Here is a 16,316-nt window from a genome sequence, read left to right as displayed (position 1 = left end):
GTCCTTGCTTAGAGGAGAATGACTTCCTAACCATTAATCCAGAAGATAACATCTGACCGAGGCCAATGCCCTTTCTTTTTCTAGGGATATAATAATAGTAAAAATTGTATCATCCGATATTTCATAATCCCTCCACTTATTTCAAGAGATTTAAGTGATGGCTTTCCCTACAAAATGAACACACATTAGTACTATTATTCTACAATCAGTAAGCACGCAGTAATAGTTAGACTTGTCTTCCGGTATTAGAAGTGTATAGATGGAATAATGCTTCCAAAACAAAACAGAAGTTACATACATAAAGTTTGACCTTCCCTAAACACAATTAACTGAAACACTCAGGAAGAACTGCCTCCTAAGCATGGGCCCTTGTACACAATCTGTACTCTAAGTTTAGTCAGCTGGTGCCAGTAAACATCACAACCTCCAGAAGAAGTTGAAATAAGCTACATCAACGAACAGTGATATTATTTTAAGATTAGTATTTGACAGCCTGCCCTATGCACTGAATCTCACAGAAAATACAACTGTTCAAGACTGAACTTTTAAGAACAAGCTACTTCTGAGATATAAATAAATGACAAAGTTAGAACTTTTTTTCTACTATGTAAAAAACACATTACTTTAGTGCTCTAAAATAACTTGTCAGATTTACTCCATGCTGTCTTCAAGAAGTTAGTTTTTGGCTTCAGTTTATGCAAGTGAAAATCATGTCAAAGACCACATGAAAAGTGTATTTGTGGAAGTCAAAACTGCTTCACAAGGAAAATATCTCTCAATCAAAACTACATAATCCTTCCCATAAGGCACCTGTAAATCACATATTTGACTACCACGGAATAATGCTAATCCACTGAACCAAAAGCCTGCATCAAAACACGGTAAACCTCCATAAACGAGAAAGATGTGGACTCCAGCTCCAAATGTATTACTAATCATAATACTAACACATCTATTGTGTGTCAAGTTTCGTCAAAGGAGATGGAATGCTTGCTAAACATTGAGGTGTAATACTCAGTCACTCAATCATGCTTTCCAGTTGGGGAACAAAGTACATTTATAGCACATTTTCAGGAAGCCTGTGCTCATTACTACCACTGTACACAACACAGGCATAAAACAAGACTTAATCCCAGTGTCTCAGTTTTTGAAAGACACTATACTCTCGATCTGAATCGTAAAAAAAAGCAAAAACTACTTTCGAACCGTGCACACTGCATCACCCAAAGGATTCCCATCGCTACGTTATCCACTGTGTCTTACATGTGAACCAAGCAAGATCTTAAAATACCACTTCAGTTACAATTTTTAAAAAGGACTGACACTCATACTCATTTACCTGAAACTCCACAGTGACTGTGATCATAGAGATGCTGTCGATGCATGGTAGATTTTTTGTATATAACATGAGGATGACCGTTCTCATAATTAAAGTTACTAGAATCTTCTGTTATATTCCTTAAAGGCTCAATAAAATACTCTTCATCTTCTGTAGCAATGACTCCATGCTTAAGAAAGAAAATAAGAAAATAAAAACTTGCAAAAGACAATATAAAACTCCTATTAAAAAGCTTAACTTTAAAAAACATTTGACTGTCACCCATCTCTGAAGACATCCACAACTATAAGCCAACACAGAAAACTATGCATGAGCCAGCTGTCCACTCCTGATTTTAGTGGGAGCAAGAGTAAGCACCTATAAGCAACACAATGAGAAAAGAATAAAAAAATCATTGCCCTATTTCTGCAGTTCTTTCCCATCATTTTTGCTGGATGTGGTAAGAAAGCAAGAGATATTCTCTGTATATGACGAATAATCTCTTCACAGTGATGTTCCAAAACTACACAGTTCATATCCATTAAAAGTGATGCCAAGCCAAAACGGCCTTGCTCAAATGGTGAGACCAAGATCCCTCTACGATGCCATACCAATAGATGCTTAAAGCCAACATAACTGCATCAAATAAAAACAGTATGAAGGATTAATTTTAGAACATATATTCAGGGAAACCATTCAGCATTTTACATCCAGATGCTTCATTCCAAAACTGAGCTAGTGATTAAAATCAAATTATTAATATTAACTTGGGACACACTATGGGCAAAGCATTTATTCCTTAAAAGGTCCGCCACAAATCTGGCTAATCCAGATTGTTGCAAACTATGCACTAGACCTCACTCTCCATAACAAATGAACATTTTTTCTCCTCATACTGCAGTGCAGAATAGTAGATACTCCAGTCTCGAAACTTTCACATTTGTGAACTAAGCTTCTTCCAAACAGGAAGTGGTTTACAGAAGAAAGGGGAGATTTCAGGCCAGCTATGCAATTTCCTGAACCTTCAGCAACTAAAATTTAACTGTAGCAGAAAATCCAGTTTTGGGATGCTTTCAGATATAGAAACACTGGGGAATAAGCCCTGACAGATTCCTACACCTGTATTTATTAAATCAAAAATTCTGGTATATTAAATAAAAAATTCTGGTATCTGTATCTAGAAAATTCTGAATGTATGAGCTTTCATCATCTACGAGATTGGAAGCAGGAACTTCTGTATTCATCTCCTGATTTGATGACTTTCAAATTTCTACCACACCTTTCATCTGTAAAGCAAGTACTATGCACGAACTTTTTTTTAAAGGGGTTATTTTCTTCCTCCAATGAGACCTCTATGATCAGCCAGAAGACCACATACTCCATATCTGCTCTAAATATCCTAAAGCTGTTTCTAAGGTCAGCACTCTTGGTCAAAGCTCTCGTCCTGCTGCTCTTTTGTACATCAAATGCCTGCTGTTCTTCACACCTGGAATAACTGATTTTGGTAACACATTAAACTTACAAAATAAAAAAATCCTTTGTAACACATCAGAAAGAACAGTGTTTTCCAAATATAACCCTTTTATAAATTTTGAAAATATATGTATGAACATGCTGCAGCTTTCAATTACACCTTACTTACATAGTGACTATAACAGTAAGCGTTCCTCTTCAGTGCTATTTTTCATTATGAATTATTTACTGAAGAAGGTAACATCAGGTTCTATATTCACCCGGAAAATACTGGTATCAAATTTCTCTCACAATGCCTTCTTGTTGCTTTACTGGTACACTGCCGCTTAAATAGTATTGAAAATATAAACCAAACTGTAACTGGGTTTGCCAGATGTGCAGAAGGAACCTTGACAGTCTGGACTGCATCCAATTTGGATGTCAGACATCTGGGTTCAAGTGAATTCTGAGCCATTATAAGCTCTGGTATTATATTCCCACAGGAAGAGAGTCCTGCAGAGTGGTTTTGGCCAACACCATCAGGCTGTCTGCGTCGTGCCAAGCCTGAGGAGACAGAGGTACCATCCAGCCCGTGGTTCTGTCTCTGCAGAGCTGGTCTTAACTTATATCTGATTACTTCAGAGCATACATCCTTCATGTCTTTACTCAAGTCCAGCCAGGTTAACAAGTCCAAGCACGAATGAGGCATTTATATCAGATACTGAAACTGACAGTTTTAAGCAGTGAGATGACCTCAGTGGGAGCGAGTCAGTTCAGATGCCATAAACAACACTTAATTGCAGCATTAATTCTCTGTACAAACTGCGTATTTGCAGCATCAAATACACAAAAACTGTTATGAATATCTGCAAACTACAATCATACATTACTTCAGGTACCAGCAAGTGAAAAAGGTTAGGAGAGTACCACTGATTTTCCTATGCCTAGCTGACATCTGATCTCATCTGCCAAAACACGACAGTGGTTTAAGAAAAGAGACATTTTAGTAACATTTAATTGAGGAACTGCAAACAAATTTTAACTTATACCTACCACCAGGTAGTCAGAACACATATGCGGTCACTTGCAACAGCCAGCCAAGTGATTTGATAAATATTGCAAATGCACTTGCCCCATATATGCCCTTCACATAAGCCCAGCATATGTATACAGTTTTAAACCTAACATATTAATTTGGCTTGCAAACAAAACTGTTCTCCCAATATTAAGCTGATATAAGTGGTCTTGTCAAATCACAGTGACTGATTTTTAAGAAGCACTCCAAATTCTGTACATAAAATGTACCTACGTCAGTGACAAACAGCTTTTACTCTGACTTTAGAAAATTCACGTAGCTAGAGATACTTCCATTGTATATCCATTCAGCAACATCTGATTAACAAATAGTGGGAACTGCACTATTACATCCGAACCAGCACTCTAAACCTAATTTTTGGCTTATAACCTACTATTTGAGCAAAACACAATTTCAATTGAAAAACGAGACTGAAACAATGCCTTTTTAAAAGCATTAAAAGGGATTTTTTTTTTTAGTTTTGCTATTGTATTTGAACAGTTTGTAAATTAAACTTCCGCTCCAAAGCATAAGAAATATCATTAAGACATAAGAATGACCAGCAAAATGTTTTGACAAAATACCATTAATTTAAAAAACAAGCTGAATGCCCCAAGTAGGTTAGTACAAGCAACATTCCCAAGACTATTATCTAAATCAGATTGTTAGAGGTCCTGTGTTATCCAGTCCCACTACAGACTGCCAATTCCTGCTAACACATATAAGGCCTGGATCCAGCAGTTTGACATGCTCAGACAAATCTGTGAATCCACACGGAGCTCCCTTGAATTTGTGAAAAGGAATCTTTTTCTGTCAGGCTGTCCAGCTGGGGACTTAACCTCCTTCAGACGGGGGATGTCCATCAGTCACAGAAGCAAACTGAATTACAGAGGACAAGTAAGCGCATGTCTTTTCCATGCAGCACTACTGTTTTACAGTCTCTCCATACCTTGAACTTTTCTAGACTTCATGCTTAATCCATTTTCAACATAAAGTAGTAGTAATGGAAACTTCTGAAAATGTGTCAGTGTTGTTCAGTATGTCCACAGCTGGCTATACACTTCAGTGTGGTTTTATGACAGATGAAAAAGACTGTATTAGCTTACTGTGTTCTTAAGGATGAAAAAAACAGTGATCTGGCCTGAGACAGTACATGATGGAATCTAAGAAGACATCTTGAAACTAGAACAGGCACAGCTTATATATCACTTTCTGAACACCACGTTTATACTGCAAATACACACTAGCAACAGAGAACTCCACACACACTCATCTAGAACACTAAATCCTTTTCAATATAATTTCTGATCTTTTTGAATCAAATGTAAAATAACGTCTAATTTATAAATGCCACACTATATGCATTTTATAATACATAAAAGCATTCTTTATGCTACAATCAGTTTTCATATGAGTTAATTTAAGAATATTAATAATTTCCACACATACAAATTTAGGAATACATGAAACAAACATGAAGTCTTCCAGCAAAATAATTTATCCTTCAACCAAGTGAGGCCAGGTTTTTAGCCACAGCTACTACTTGTGCTTTCTTTATCACTTGTACTTGGATGGAGACATCTGTGCTACCCAGCACAAATGTTACTCAGAGCATAGTATTTCACATGCCATGAAATACTTGGCCTTTTACATTACATTTTTCCTTGGAACCTTAGTATCCTCAAAATGTGATTTAACCTCTCATTCGCTTTCCTAATAATAATCGCTTTCCACCCATTTCAAAGTATTTCCCGCTCCTGGGTTTTTCAGCTCAAAATGAGAAAATCTGCTACTGTGGAAAACTTGTTTCAACACTCAGTTAAGAGCTTTGACAACTGGCAGAGGACAGAGGGGGGTCAGAATGCATAAAATTTGGTTTCTGCTCAATTGCACTACCATGAGCACCAAAACTTTTCTTCTTTAAAACTTGCTCCCCTCAGAACTCCACAAACTTCTTTCCCTTGAGATGAAGTTCTTCGCTCTTCAGCCAGCCTACCACTGTTTCTTCTCTTCCTTCCTTCAGTATGACATACTCAGCTTAGGCAACGCCTCAGCCTGGTTGCCTTGCACCCAACATACAAAGGCCCCAAAATGCACTCATCACAGGCTCTTTCATGAGAAGGTCAAACCTGCAATCCATCCACAAATGTAACATCCACTAAAGCAAATACGAGTTTGGAAGCCAGCAACCCTGCCAGACAAGACCTTCAATTTCCTCACATGACTGCTCACTGGATTATAGAGCTTTCCTCATAACTTCAGACAATTTACAGCATAATCAGGGCCCAGCAGATGGAAACTGCTGGAATGAAACTTCAGTCAGTAGCAGCCTGTAATTCTGGGGCACTTGGTACTGAGAAATATAGAGGGAGATGCTGAAACAGGAATCAGTGACAGGGAAACGAACTGACTGCTCGTCACGTTTATTATAACAAAACTGAGAAAAAGCCTTCCTTGCACGTGAATTCATCTCAGATGCTGCAAGTGTTCGTCAAAGTCAGACAACTTACATTAACTAGATCTTGGTCTCACCTGACCATCCTGAATAACTAAACAAAATAACTCAAAACAGGCACTAAGGGGGAGAAATTTGACTCACTTGGCAATACTGAAGCCTAACAGGACAACTGGAATAGACTCGATGCTTACATTTTGCTTGTGAGCAACACTCACTGTTAAAGACTACTACTCGTTTTAGAGTTAAAACTTAAAACACCTAGCTTTGAGATAAATGTTCATCAAGAACTACGCAGAGTGTGACTGGCAGTCTCTTACAGACCAAGAATCAGACTGGAAAAATGTAACAAATGCCTTAAGCGCAACATATTCTGAACCATCACTAATTCTAAAACAAGTAATGTTGTCTTCAATATTCCCTGCCAATTGCCTTATTAAGCCTGTTCTAACCAGCACCTGTATAACAAAATATTCATCAATAGAAATCACCATTTTAAAGTAACTCTGTGATGTGTGATTTATCTTAATGGAGTGCTAACTCCCGTACTCAGCGCCCTGGAAGGCCCTGCCAACACTGGATGACAGAGGAGTTCCGTACAGAAGGGGTAGTACCGAGTCAAGCCCACCACTGCGCCACTCTGCAGAATTCCTGCCTCTCTGAAAAAGAGCCTTGTGTCACCCCTGCTGCTGCTTCTGGAGTGTGACAGGACCCTCAAATGCAAGTGACTAGACCTTTCTAGGAGATGCAGTGGACACCTGACATTTGCAGTCCCAACTAAGATCCATGACCGTGAAGAACCCAAGAGTGGCAACCGTGGTGTGCCCAAGACTGGATTAAGGCTGCCTTAATACCTGGAAGAAATATGTAAGAGCTGACAACAACTAAAAGCACTGAAGATGGTGATTTAACAGGGAAACACACCCCACTAAAGTTAACTTACAAATATTAAATTAGCATACTGACACGTAGAACCACCGAACAACAGCAGCTTCACTCCAGCAAAATAGCAAGGCTGAGGGCAGAGGGAAATCACACAGCAATGGGAATGCTAAATGTCATCTCAGGGTGTGAGACACACAAGTAAAAAAAAGATTCTGCTTCACCATGGCATCTTCCATACTGCTAAATTCTTTGAAGAAAAGAAGTGCCATGAGGAGCAAGAGATGTGAAAAGAAGACAGGAAAACATGGACTTATTCCTGCTTCATCCCACACTTGTTTTCCTAATACAAAAGGAAAACAAGAGTCAGCTAAGGCAAGAGCAGGCGTTCTTGGCTCACTCCCTGGCCAAGGTCAGAGAGAAACTGAAATGGGATCACCATGGCACTGACTGCAAGCTCTAAGGGGGCCAACCAGTCTGTGCCTCAAGTGGCAGAAACTCAACATAGAGAGGCATGCAATCCCTTTGAAGAGACGAGTCCTGAAAGCAGGGATTTAGTCTCCACAGTATCTTTAGCTGAAAAGAACTCAAAAGCAAAATGATTTTACTATATTAGTTTAAAAGCTTAAATAGCAGTGGCAAAAAAGTTATTACATGACAACTGCAAAACCAAAGTGAAAATTGTGCTACATTCAGATCTATCCGCTACAAGTCCACATGAACCAAACCATGATACCACACTCAGTGGAACACCATTTTAACTACATTCCTTTGAAAGTGTTCACTTAGCCCCAGAAATTCCCATTACACCATTTTTCCTCAAGAGAACTCCAAAATGTTAACCTAGACTGCATCTGGGATACCACTACTAGGTGGGTGCAATGCAACATATCCAGGTCTAAGGCAGCTGACTTTTGTTTGTAAATAACATCCCAAGATGCATTATTCAATAGCACTTCCAAGGATAAATAGGAATTAGTTTAGCAAGTCTGTATAATCTTTGTTTTTCCCCTTAGCAATTAGCTAGATCTATCTATTCCCAACAAGAAGATTGACCATTGTTCCACTATAGTTAAAAACAGAATGAATAACCATAATACATACATATATTTTTACAAGAGAAATTATCGGCTCTTGGTTTAGTATTTCCTAGTCATGTTCTTCTATTTTAATATTTTGTTACTCAATAGTCTGGGGATTTTTATTTTTTGTATTTGTCTTCTAATATCTGTTGGTAATAAAAGAAGCTTTTTCCAATGCAAGTACTACTATCATGTGATCAAGAGATCAACTGTGACAGAAGGGAATGAAAGAGATGAGAATTTCTAATCCTACTTCTAACTACAACTGTTTACGATTTGTAAGCAAAATATTTCTAAAAAAGGTAACTAATTACTTTCTGATGCTTGTACTTGCAAAGGATCTACTTTCCTCTTCACTCTTTGAATTTATAGTAATGATGACTTCTACACCACGCAATTCCTCTTCTCTGTTATCTACTCAAAGTTGCTAAACCCATATTCCCAAAGACAACAAGCAGGTGTTCAGTTCAACCAGCATCTATCTGAAGAGACTCAGCATCCTAAAGGATCCACACTGTTTCCTCCTCCCCGCCCCTTGAACTCGCAACTTTTTTTAAAGCCTGTAAGGATCTCAGCGCAGACCTAATCTTGCAGCCCTAGTGCAGACACTGTGAACACTGAAAATGTTGCCTGCTAAAGGACTGCAGAATTGGGTCTCAGTATTTACAATTAAGCTTGAAAAACTGATGACTGCTTTTCCCCAGGACCCAGATCAGGTTTTAGGGGTTTTCTGCACCTTCCTGTCTGCTTGCTTCCCAAGGGACTCAAAAAACTGAGAGATAGCCAATTAAGTTGTTGTTCGGTAATTTAAAAGGGACAAGCACACTATTATACTAGAACATGTAATTTGCACTTACCAGACCATTGCAGTTGCTTAAGGCCACTTTAGTTGTACTGTGTTGGTCTTGCAAATATCCTGTGTAATGACAGTGGTCTAAAAAATCGTGCTTCCATTGCGGTCCATTTTTCCCCCAGTATTCTACTGTAAAATGTCTGGACACCAAATCTGTGTTGAGAGTCAGGTTTAAATGAAAGTGCTTGCCATAGGCAGAAAGTTTAAAAAATAATTTAGATGCTGCCACTTCTTGGTCATAAGGGTCTGTGCTCCTCCTCCTTCTTGAGGGTTTAGCATTTTTCACAGTAAAGCTGAGGAAGGCTCCATTTTGATCAACCCTTATTGGGATTGTTAGTTGGTAGTGTTCAAGGTAAGACAGGAATTCCTCTTTGTAATCACAAGGTAAGACAGTCCAGGGGTGGGCATAGAAGAGAAGAAAATATAACAGGAAACAACAAGTAGTAGCATAAACATAAACCATACTCAGCTAAATCTCTTTACCCTCATGAGTAAAAATAATTTTCAGGTAAACACAAGATGAAGGGTTTTACTAATTAAAATAAAATGTTCTCTTCTCTCTTTTTAAGCCAAGAAAATGTGTTCAGGTTCCTACTAATTTGATGTCACTGGAAATAAAAAAGTTTTTAACTACGTATCTTTTCCTATTTACCCAAAATACGCAAACTTTTGGGGCTAAATTCTAAGCGAAGAAGAACACATTCTTCACAGTGAGACAATTTCAAAGTCAAAAGCTATTAGATCCACCTGCAAGAATAAAAACAGTAGTAACAAAACGTATTATATTGCAAAAACAGTTAAACGGCTCTTCATTTCATTAAAAACCCATAAATGTTTAACGGATCAAAGTAAGATTAGATCCTTACTTCCTAGTCTAAAACCATGTTAATATTGTTATGGTAAGTCTCTAAACTATTATCATGTACAACATTTTAGTAGATTTAATTTGCAAGGCCTTCCTGCAGTTAAAAATAGACAGAAAGAAATTAAAACAAAAAATTTAATCAGACTTGTTGTATTTAAACTTCCATGACAATGATCATGATACAAGCAAAAAGCATAGCTCATATGATCTCATGAATCATATAAATGTGGCTTAGAAAACATCACCCAAATGCAATGCAAAAACAGACGCTTCTTGTCAGCTACAGAGGTTGGACCCCTACCTTGAGAACTATATGAAAGCCTGTTGTCACTGTGAAATTCCGATGAAACCATGACTAGGGTCAAAATCCATGTCCACGTCTTCCAAAATATTTCCATAATTTAGAAAAACAGAACAGCGCTTTTTTTTTTTCCCTCCTTGGAGAGCTACCTGTGTGCTATCGAGTTAACTCCACTCCAGAATCGCACCATAACAGGTATATTTATTTTACACTATTTCCAAATCAACTATTGGATGTTCCACTTTTTGACAGGTATTCTTTTCCAAAAACCTGTACCTTCTTCTATATCTGCAGTCATTTTCTCAATTCAGAATAAGTATTTGTAAGACTCCTTAAGACATCAGTAAGATGTTAGACTGGATAGTTACTGAACTTGCTCCACTTCTTTTCCTGAAAAAACAAAAGAAAATGAGTCAAAGCAAATTCTTTCTGCTAAAACAGAACTATACTGCAGAACACTAGGTCATCACAGTGAACTATGCAATGCAACATTTTGAAATAACATTCAGCCATTATCACTTTCACGGCCCAAGGTCACAATCTTACAAAAACCATGAATTACCATTAACCCTGAACAGCAGATCCATACAGTTTAAGACACGCATATCGACTTTATGTCAAATAGGCGTAAGGACGCACAGAATTAAGGTTTCTTGTTGCTCAAATACTGTGTTCAGACTTGTTCCAGCTATGATCAATGCTACGCACTCATTGATTTCCACTCATTGGTTTCAGCAGCGAGTAACTAGACCCGATACAGTGGTAGACAAAGAAAGAACCTGGGAAGGAATCCAGAGTGAAGTTATCTGATCTTTCTGCAGCATGGATTTTGTTATTACTTGGGCCTGGGTTCTGCTTATGCAGGCAGAATTCTCATTCACTCAAGTGGGAATGCTGCACATGCTAATACTGAACAACAACTTTTGATATCCAAAGCTATTCACCATACACATTCTAATTCTTCAAGCATTTATTGTCAAAAATGTTTTGTATATATCCTAACTACAGTTAAGTAGAAAATACTTTTATTTTCATTTTGCAGGTCACAGCATTGAGCAAATAACATGTTACTTCCCTTTTTTTTTTTTTTTTTTTTTTTTTTTTGCATTTAAAATACTACTGCAGTAACACTAAAAAGCAGCTCTAGCTGTGGCCAGGGATTAAATGGAAGATCTATGCAGTCATCTAACAGTCCAGTATCATGGGATACCAAACTGTGTGTTGTGTCAGCTGGTACTAATCAGTCCTCTGAACCACTCACAGCACACCTGTGCATAGAGCAAACTCTGCTAAGGCAGACAATGGAGACACAGAACACCTAAGAAGGGAAGACTGTTTAAAAAGAGATTTCCAAAACTTACAGAGTCACTTACACATGCATGAGATAAATTTGCCTTTCTGAAATTCTGGGAATGATTTACAACATTCATTCAGACAGGTATTCCCCTGCAGCCAGTGGATTATTTGTTAAATGTGGAAGAGTTATAGCATATCATCTCAAGAAAGACCAACACGATGCAGATCCTATTTACTAACATCACAGTGAACATTAGGAAACAGTCAATTTGAAACGCATCTCATTATTACTGTGTAAATGAGGTTAATCTGATCATTCCAATACCTACTTTTAAAATATCTTTCAGGACAGCACACAGGATTTAATTAGGTTTGTAGAGGGAATAAAAGATACTTTGCAAGCACAGCTTGGGCTTAGTAGAATTTTCTTCTGGGAAGCATAAGGATTTAGTGATGCCATACACATGCAGCAAGTTCTCAAAGCATATTAAAAAAATCTCTGGTCTGGCCTTCCATATAAAATCTTTATTTCCTAGCTAATATTTTGTTACAGCTCTTAGACTTTCAAAAGTTTTAAAGAGAAATATCAACCCCATACTCTTCAGCTACTTTAGTACACTAAATGATGTGCCTTATTTCTAACCTGAGAAGGTCCAGTTTCAAATTCCTGCCACTGAATCTTGCTTTACCCCTGTCTGCTAATGAGCTGCTTCCTTCTGCCTGCATGGACAGTTATAATCTGACACAAGCACCTCTTGACACTTCCTGATAAGCAACTCAATCTATTTGGTTTACCTCACTCTGTACAATCCAGTCTCCAGATGTCTAAATACCTCTGCAGGTTTTTTCTCTGAACCCTTTCCAATTCATCAGTATCCCTTTTCATGGACAGACACCAGTATTGGACACTGTAGTCCAGTAACGGCTCATTATGGCCATATACAGAACTAACACTGCCTCATAGCTTTTACTTAGCCAAAAAAACGTAACAGGGAGCTCATGTGCAGCCTGTTAGGCTGATAATCAGTTATCCTAACATTAAGACCTCCTGAAACTGTAGCGTGCAAGGAGCTAGGGAGCTCAGAACGGTGGACATGAACTACAGCGCCCACTGTGCAGACACCAACAGCCAACATGGTGGGCGTTGATCAACAGTGTCCAAATGTCACCCAGGTCTGGTGTCTTTGCAGGGACCTCTGTGAAACGGTGTCCCTCATTCTGAGCTTTACGCAGAAGAAATCTCCTTTCACATTAAGCTTGCTGGAAGTTTCAGCAGAATTTTTAACCTCCTTTCTAAAAAAAGTACTATGGCCAGCTTGAGCACTGATACAAGCAGACCATACACAGTTGTATTAATGCTCCGAATTTCTTAATTAATTAAGTAGTAATGGACGTGAAGGATAAAGCACTTGTGTAACGACAGATATAGTACTTCCAGTATGAATTTTGTGTAGGAAGCGCAAAGTGTCCACTGTCTATACCCGTTTTTCCTTCCACCTTCCTCGACAGCATATATTCAGCATTCCACTTTCGACTATTGCCAAGATGACACATTCGGTCAACGCTAAGCTTACCGCAAGAAGCGTTTCTTCTGTCCCATGGCCGAACTGCACCTTTGTGCACTGCTAAGGGCAGGTCTGGCTCCACGTCCTGAACCACTACCTAAAACCACAGCTCCTGCCTAACTACAAAAGCTCTGCCGAGCAGCAAAGTGAAAGTACAAGATGCTTTTCAAAACAGAGGATGACGAGGACAAAGCAGGTGCGCGGCACCGGCATTCACACGGAGGAGGCACTGATGGCGAGGGCGGCAGTCCCGACCCCGGTGCCATGAGCTTCCCGCCCCGTCGAGGAGAATGCAGGCCACAGGCCCGTACTGGCAGACCTCGGGGCAGATACGGGACCGGGGGGAGACGGCTGGCCGAGATGCTCACACCAGTCTCCCCGGGACCCTCCACCTCCACGCCTCGGGCAGCCGGAGCCTCCCTGAAGCTGAAGCCGTAGGACAGGGGAGCTGCCCAGACACCGCCACCCCGAGAGCATCACCACGGCCGCCGCCTCCCCTGGGGACCGCCGCCTCCCCCAACGCCCCCCGGGGGAGCGAGGGGGGGCCCAGGGTCTCCCCCCGCCGCCTTCCCGGCCCCCCGGTCCCGGCGGGGAGCGGCGCGGCCGGGGTCGGCCCTCCGCGCCGGCTGTACCTGAGTGGTTGCCAAGGAAATGGGGAGGGCGGGCGGCCGGGGACGGGGCATCAATCAGACAAATTCAATTACAGGTACCGGGGCCGGCCGCGGAGAGCGTCGCGGGGCTTCAAAGCCGGGGATTAGCCGTCCCCCCCCGGGAGCTCCCCGGGCGAAAACGGACCGCGCCGGGAAGGGCTCGCTGAACAGACACGGGAGCCGGGGGGGCGGCGGGGAGCGGGACACGTACAAAGGGAAAGGACGGATCCTTCCTCCCCGGAATCCGAGGCGGGAAGAACAGAACGGCAGCTATGCGTGCCCCCATCTACGGGGGGGGGGGGACGGGGCTGCCGCCCTGTGAACGGCCCACCGCCCGCCCCACAGCCCTGCCGAGGGGTCAGCTGTCACTGCATTTCGGGGGGGGGGGGGGAAACATAAAAAAGCAAACACACACACACCCCCGAAAAAGTCCACAGATTAGAAAAATACATGGCTGCACAGACAGAGCAACACGTATACATATGCATGTCACACACACACGGCTGCACGCACAAAAACTTTAAAAAAAAATGGTACTGAAGCAATTTGGAGGTCACCAGACACACATCTCTCGAAGAAAATTCAGAAGGGAAAAGGAAAGGGGAAGGAAAAAAGAAAAAAAAAAAAAGAAAAGAAAAGCAGCCCTCCTCCCTAGAGAGGCTGAAGGGAAGAGTCTGGTTGCTGTGGTGGAGCTGATCCTAAAGTTAACTTTCAGCAGCCCATTTCCAGACAGCAGCGCTGAATCTATTTGGATAAAACGCGTGTGACCCAGACACTTGGCGTTTGGCCCAAACGCCTTGCACCGGCAGCCCAAATAAAAACAAGAGTCTGACTCTCTCTCTCTCTCCCTCCCTCTCTCTCCTCTCCTCTCTCTCTCTCTTCTCCCTTGTACAACAATGAAAGAAAACAGCGAAGACGAAACCCGCCCGCAGACCGCCGGGGAGCGAGAGCCCACTTACCTCCTACCACCGGACAAAGTCCCTCTGCACCCCGGGCCGCGGCGGAGACGGGCGCACACACCGACACACGCGGCTCCGCCGGGCTCAGGGTCTGCCAGATCCCCAGCAGCTCCAAGTCAATCAAAACCACACGCTTCCATCTTCCCGACGAGCCCGGCCAGAGCCCGCGGTGCGGGCCAGCGGCGGGCTGCGGGACCCCCCCCCCGAGCCCCCGGCACGGCACCGGCGCTCGTCCGGCGGCGGGGAGGGGGGCGGCACCGCCGGTCGCCGGGACTCCGAAACTTCGGGCGATCCCGAATGGCCGGGGGTTGCCGCTGGGTGAGCGGTCTGCTGTAGTTTTCGCCCGTTGTTTGATTAATTGGGGTAGTTTGGGGTTTTTTTCTGGTTGGGTTTTTTTTTTCCCCTCCCTCTACCAACGATTTCGTATTAAAAGTATGAAAAACCTACAAAAAATTCGAGCTATTCGAGACCGTGCTTCGTAAATCACTGCTCCTCTCGGCTGAAAATCCTCGCACCCCCTTCCCCCATCCTCAAAGGCTTCTCTCTGAAATCACTCCAAATCCACCTCGCCTAACGCAACACAAACCTCCCCCCGCTCCCCGGAGCCCTGCACGCACCACTCCTCGGGACACAAGAAAAGCAAAAAGTTCCATTCAATAGCGTGAAATCTTCCTTACCGTTTTCATCTTCAATTTCTGACACAAAGTGAGTTTCAAACAATAGAGATTGCACAGGACGATCCCCGTATTCCTCTCTGCTTTTCCCCTCTGTGCAAGCAACCAGGGTTATAATTCTCCAACGGGGTAAAGTTCTCTAGCCCTCCTAAAAGGGGTTTTTAGAAAACGGGCTGGCTTGGAAGAAGGAAGGATGCCATCAATTCACCCAACCTATCACCCCGCACATTTGTCTTTCCAACAAGAAGGGGGGGGGGGGAGAGGAAGGAAGGAAAAACAGGCTTATATTGGGGTGGGGGTGGGTGCCCTCCTCTCGAGCAGCCTCCTCTATGCAGAACAACCATGTGAACACCGTCTGATGGAGAGGGGGTGGGAGAGGGGGGAGCGAGAGACAGAGCGGGGGGGTGGGGGCGGAGGGAGCGAGCGGGGAGGGGGGAGGGAAGGCGGGCAGAGCAGGAAGGGCTCGGCAGAGCCCGGCTGAAGTAGCCCCAGACCGCCTCTCGCTGCCGGCCCCCGGCCAAGCCGAGCGCGGCGGCCGCAAGGAGCCCCGGCAGCCTCGCCCGGGGGGGGAGGCGGGGGGGGGCGGAGGGGGACGGGGACGGCGCGGAGCACGCTGACGTCACCCTCCAGATGTGCCTCGCGACGGCGGCGCGCCCGCGCATGCGCGCTGCGTCACGTGGCGACGGCGGGGGGGCGGCGGGCAGGGGCACAGTCGGGGTAACGAGAACCGGCGGCGGCGGTGGAAAGGGGGGGGCGGGGATGGTTTGAAAATAACGGCGTTTGCCGCTGTCCGGGGACCGCGGCGGGGGAGCCGGGGTCCCGCCTGGGCCCAGCCCGCGCAGCGCTTTCGCTTTCATTCGGGGCGGGGAACCGGGCGGCGGGGCACGGC

At 42.9% G+C, this 16,316-nt stretch overlaps 1 protein-coding gene across 1 annotated transcript in view; it reads right to left on the bottom strand.

Annotated features, from left to right (window-relative positions):
• ADAMTS6 (ADAM metallopeptidase with thrombospondin type 1 motif 6) overlaps window positions 1-15,666 on the bottom strand; it is a 151,489-nt gene extending 135,823 nt beyond the window's left edge. The window contains exons 1-4 of the mRNA XM_075447303.1: window positions 15,431-15,666; window positions 10,284-10,673; window positions 9,122-9,486; window positions 1,340-1,508 (exon numbers count right to left, since the gene is read on the bottom strand). Of these exons, the coding sequence (XP_075303418.1) occupies window positions 1,340-1,508; window positions 9,122-9,486; window positions 10,284-10,380 (631 nt within the window). The 5' untranslated portion in view covers window positions 10,381-10,673; window positions 15,431-15,666. The remainder of the gene's footprint in view (window positions 1-1,339; window positions 1,509-9,121; window positions 9,487-10,283; window positions 10,674-15,430) is intronic.
• Between the last annotated feature and the right edge of the window lie 650 nt (window positions 15,667-16,316).

Source organism: Opisthocomus hoazin, chromosome Z (genome assembly GCF_030867145.1).
Source record: "Opisthocomus hoazin isolate bOpiHoa1 chromosome Z, bOpiHoa1.hap1, whole genome shotgun sequence".
In the NCBI taxonomy this organism is placed as follows: domain Eukaryota; kingdom Metazoa; phylum Chordata; class Aves; order Opisthocomiformes; family Opisthocomidae; genus Opisthocomus; species Opisthocomus hoazin.
This window is presented reverse-complemented; position numbering and strand designations above follow the sequence as displayed.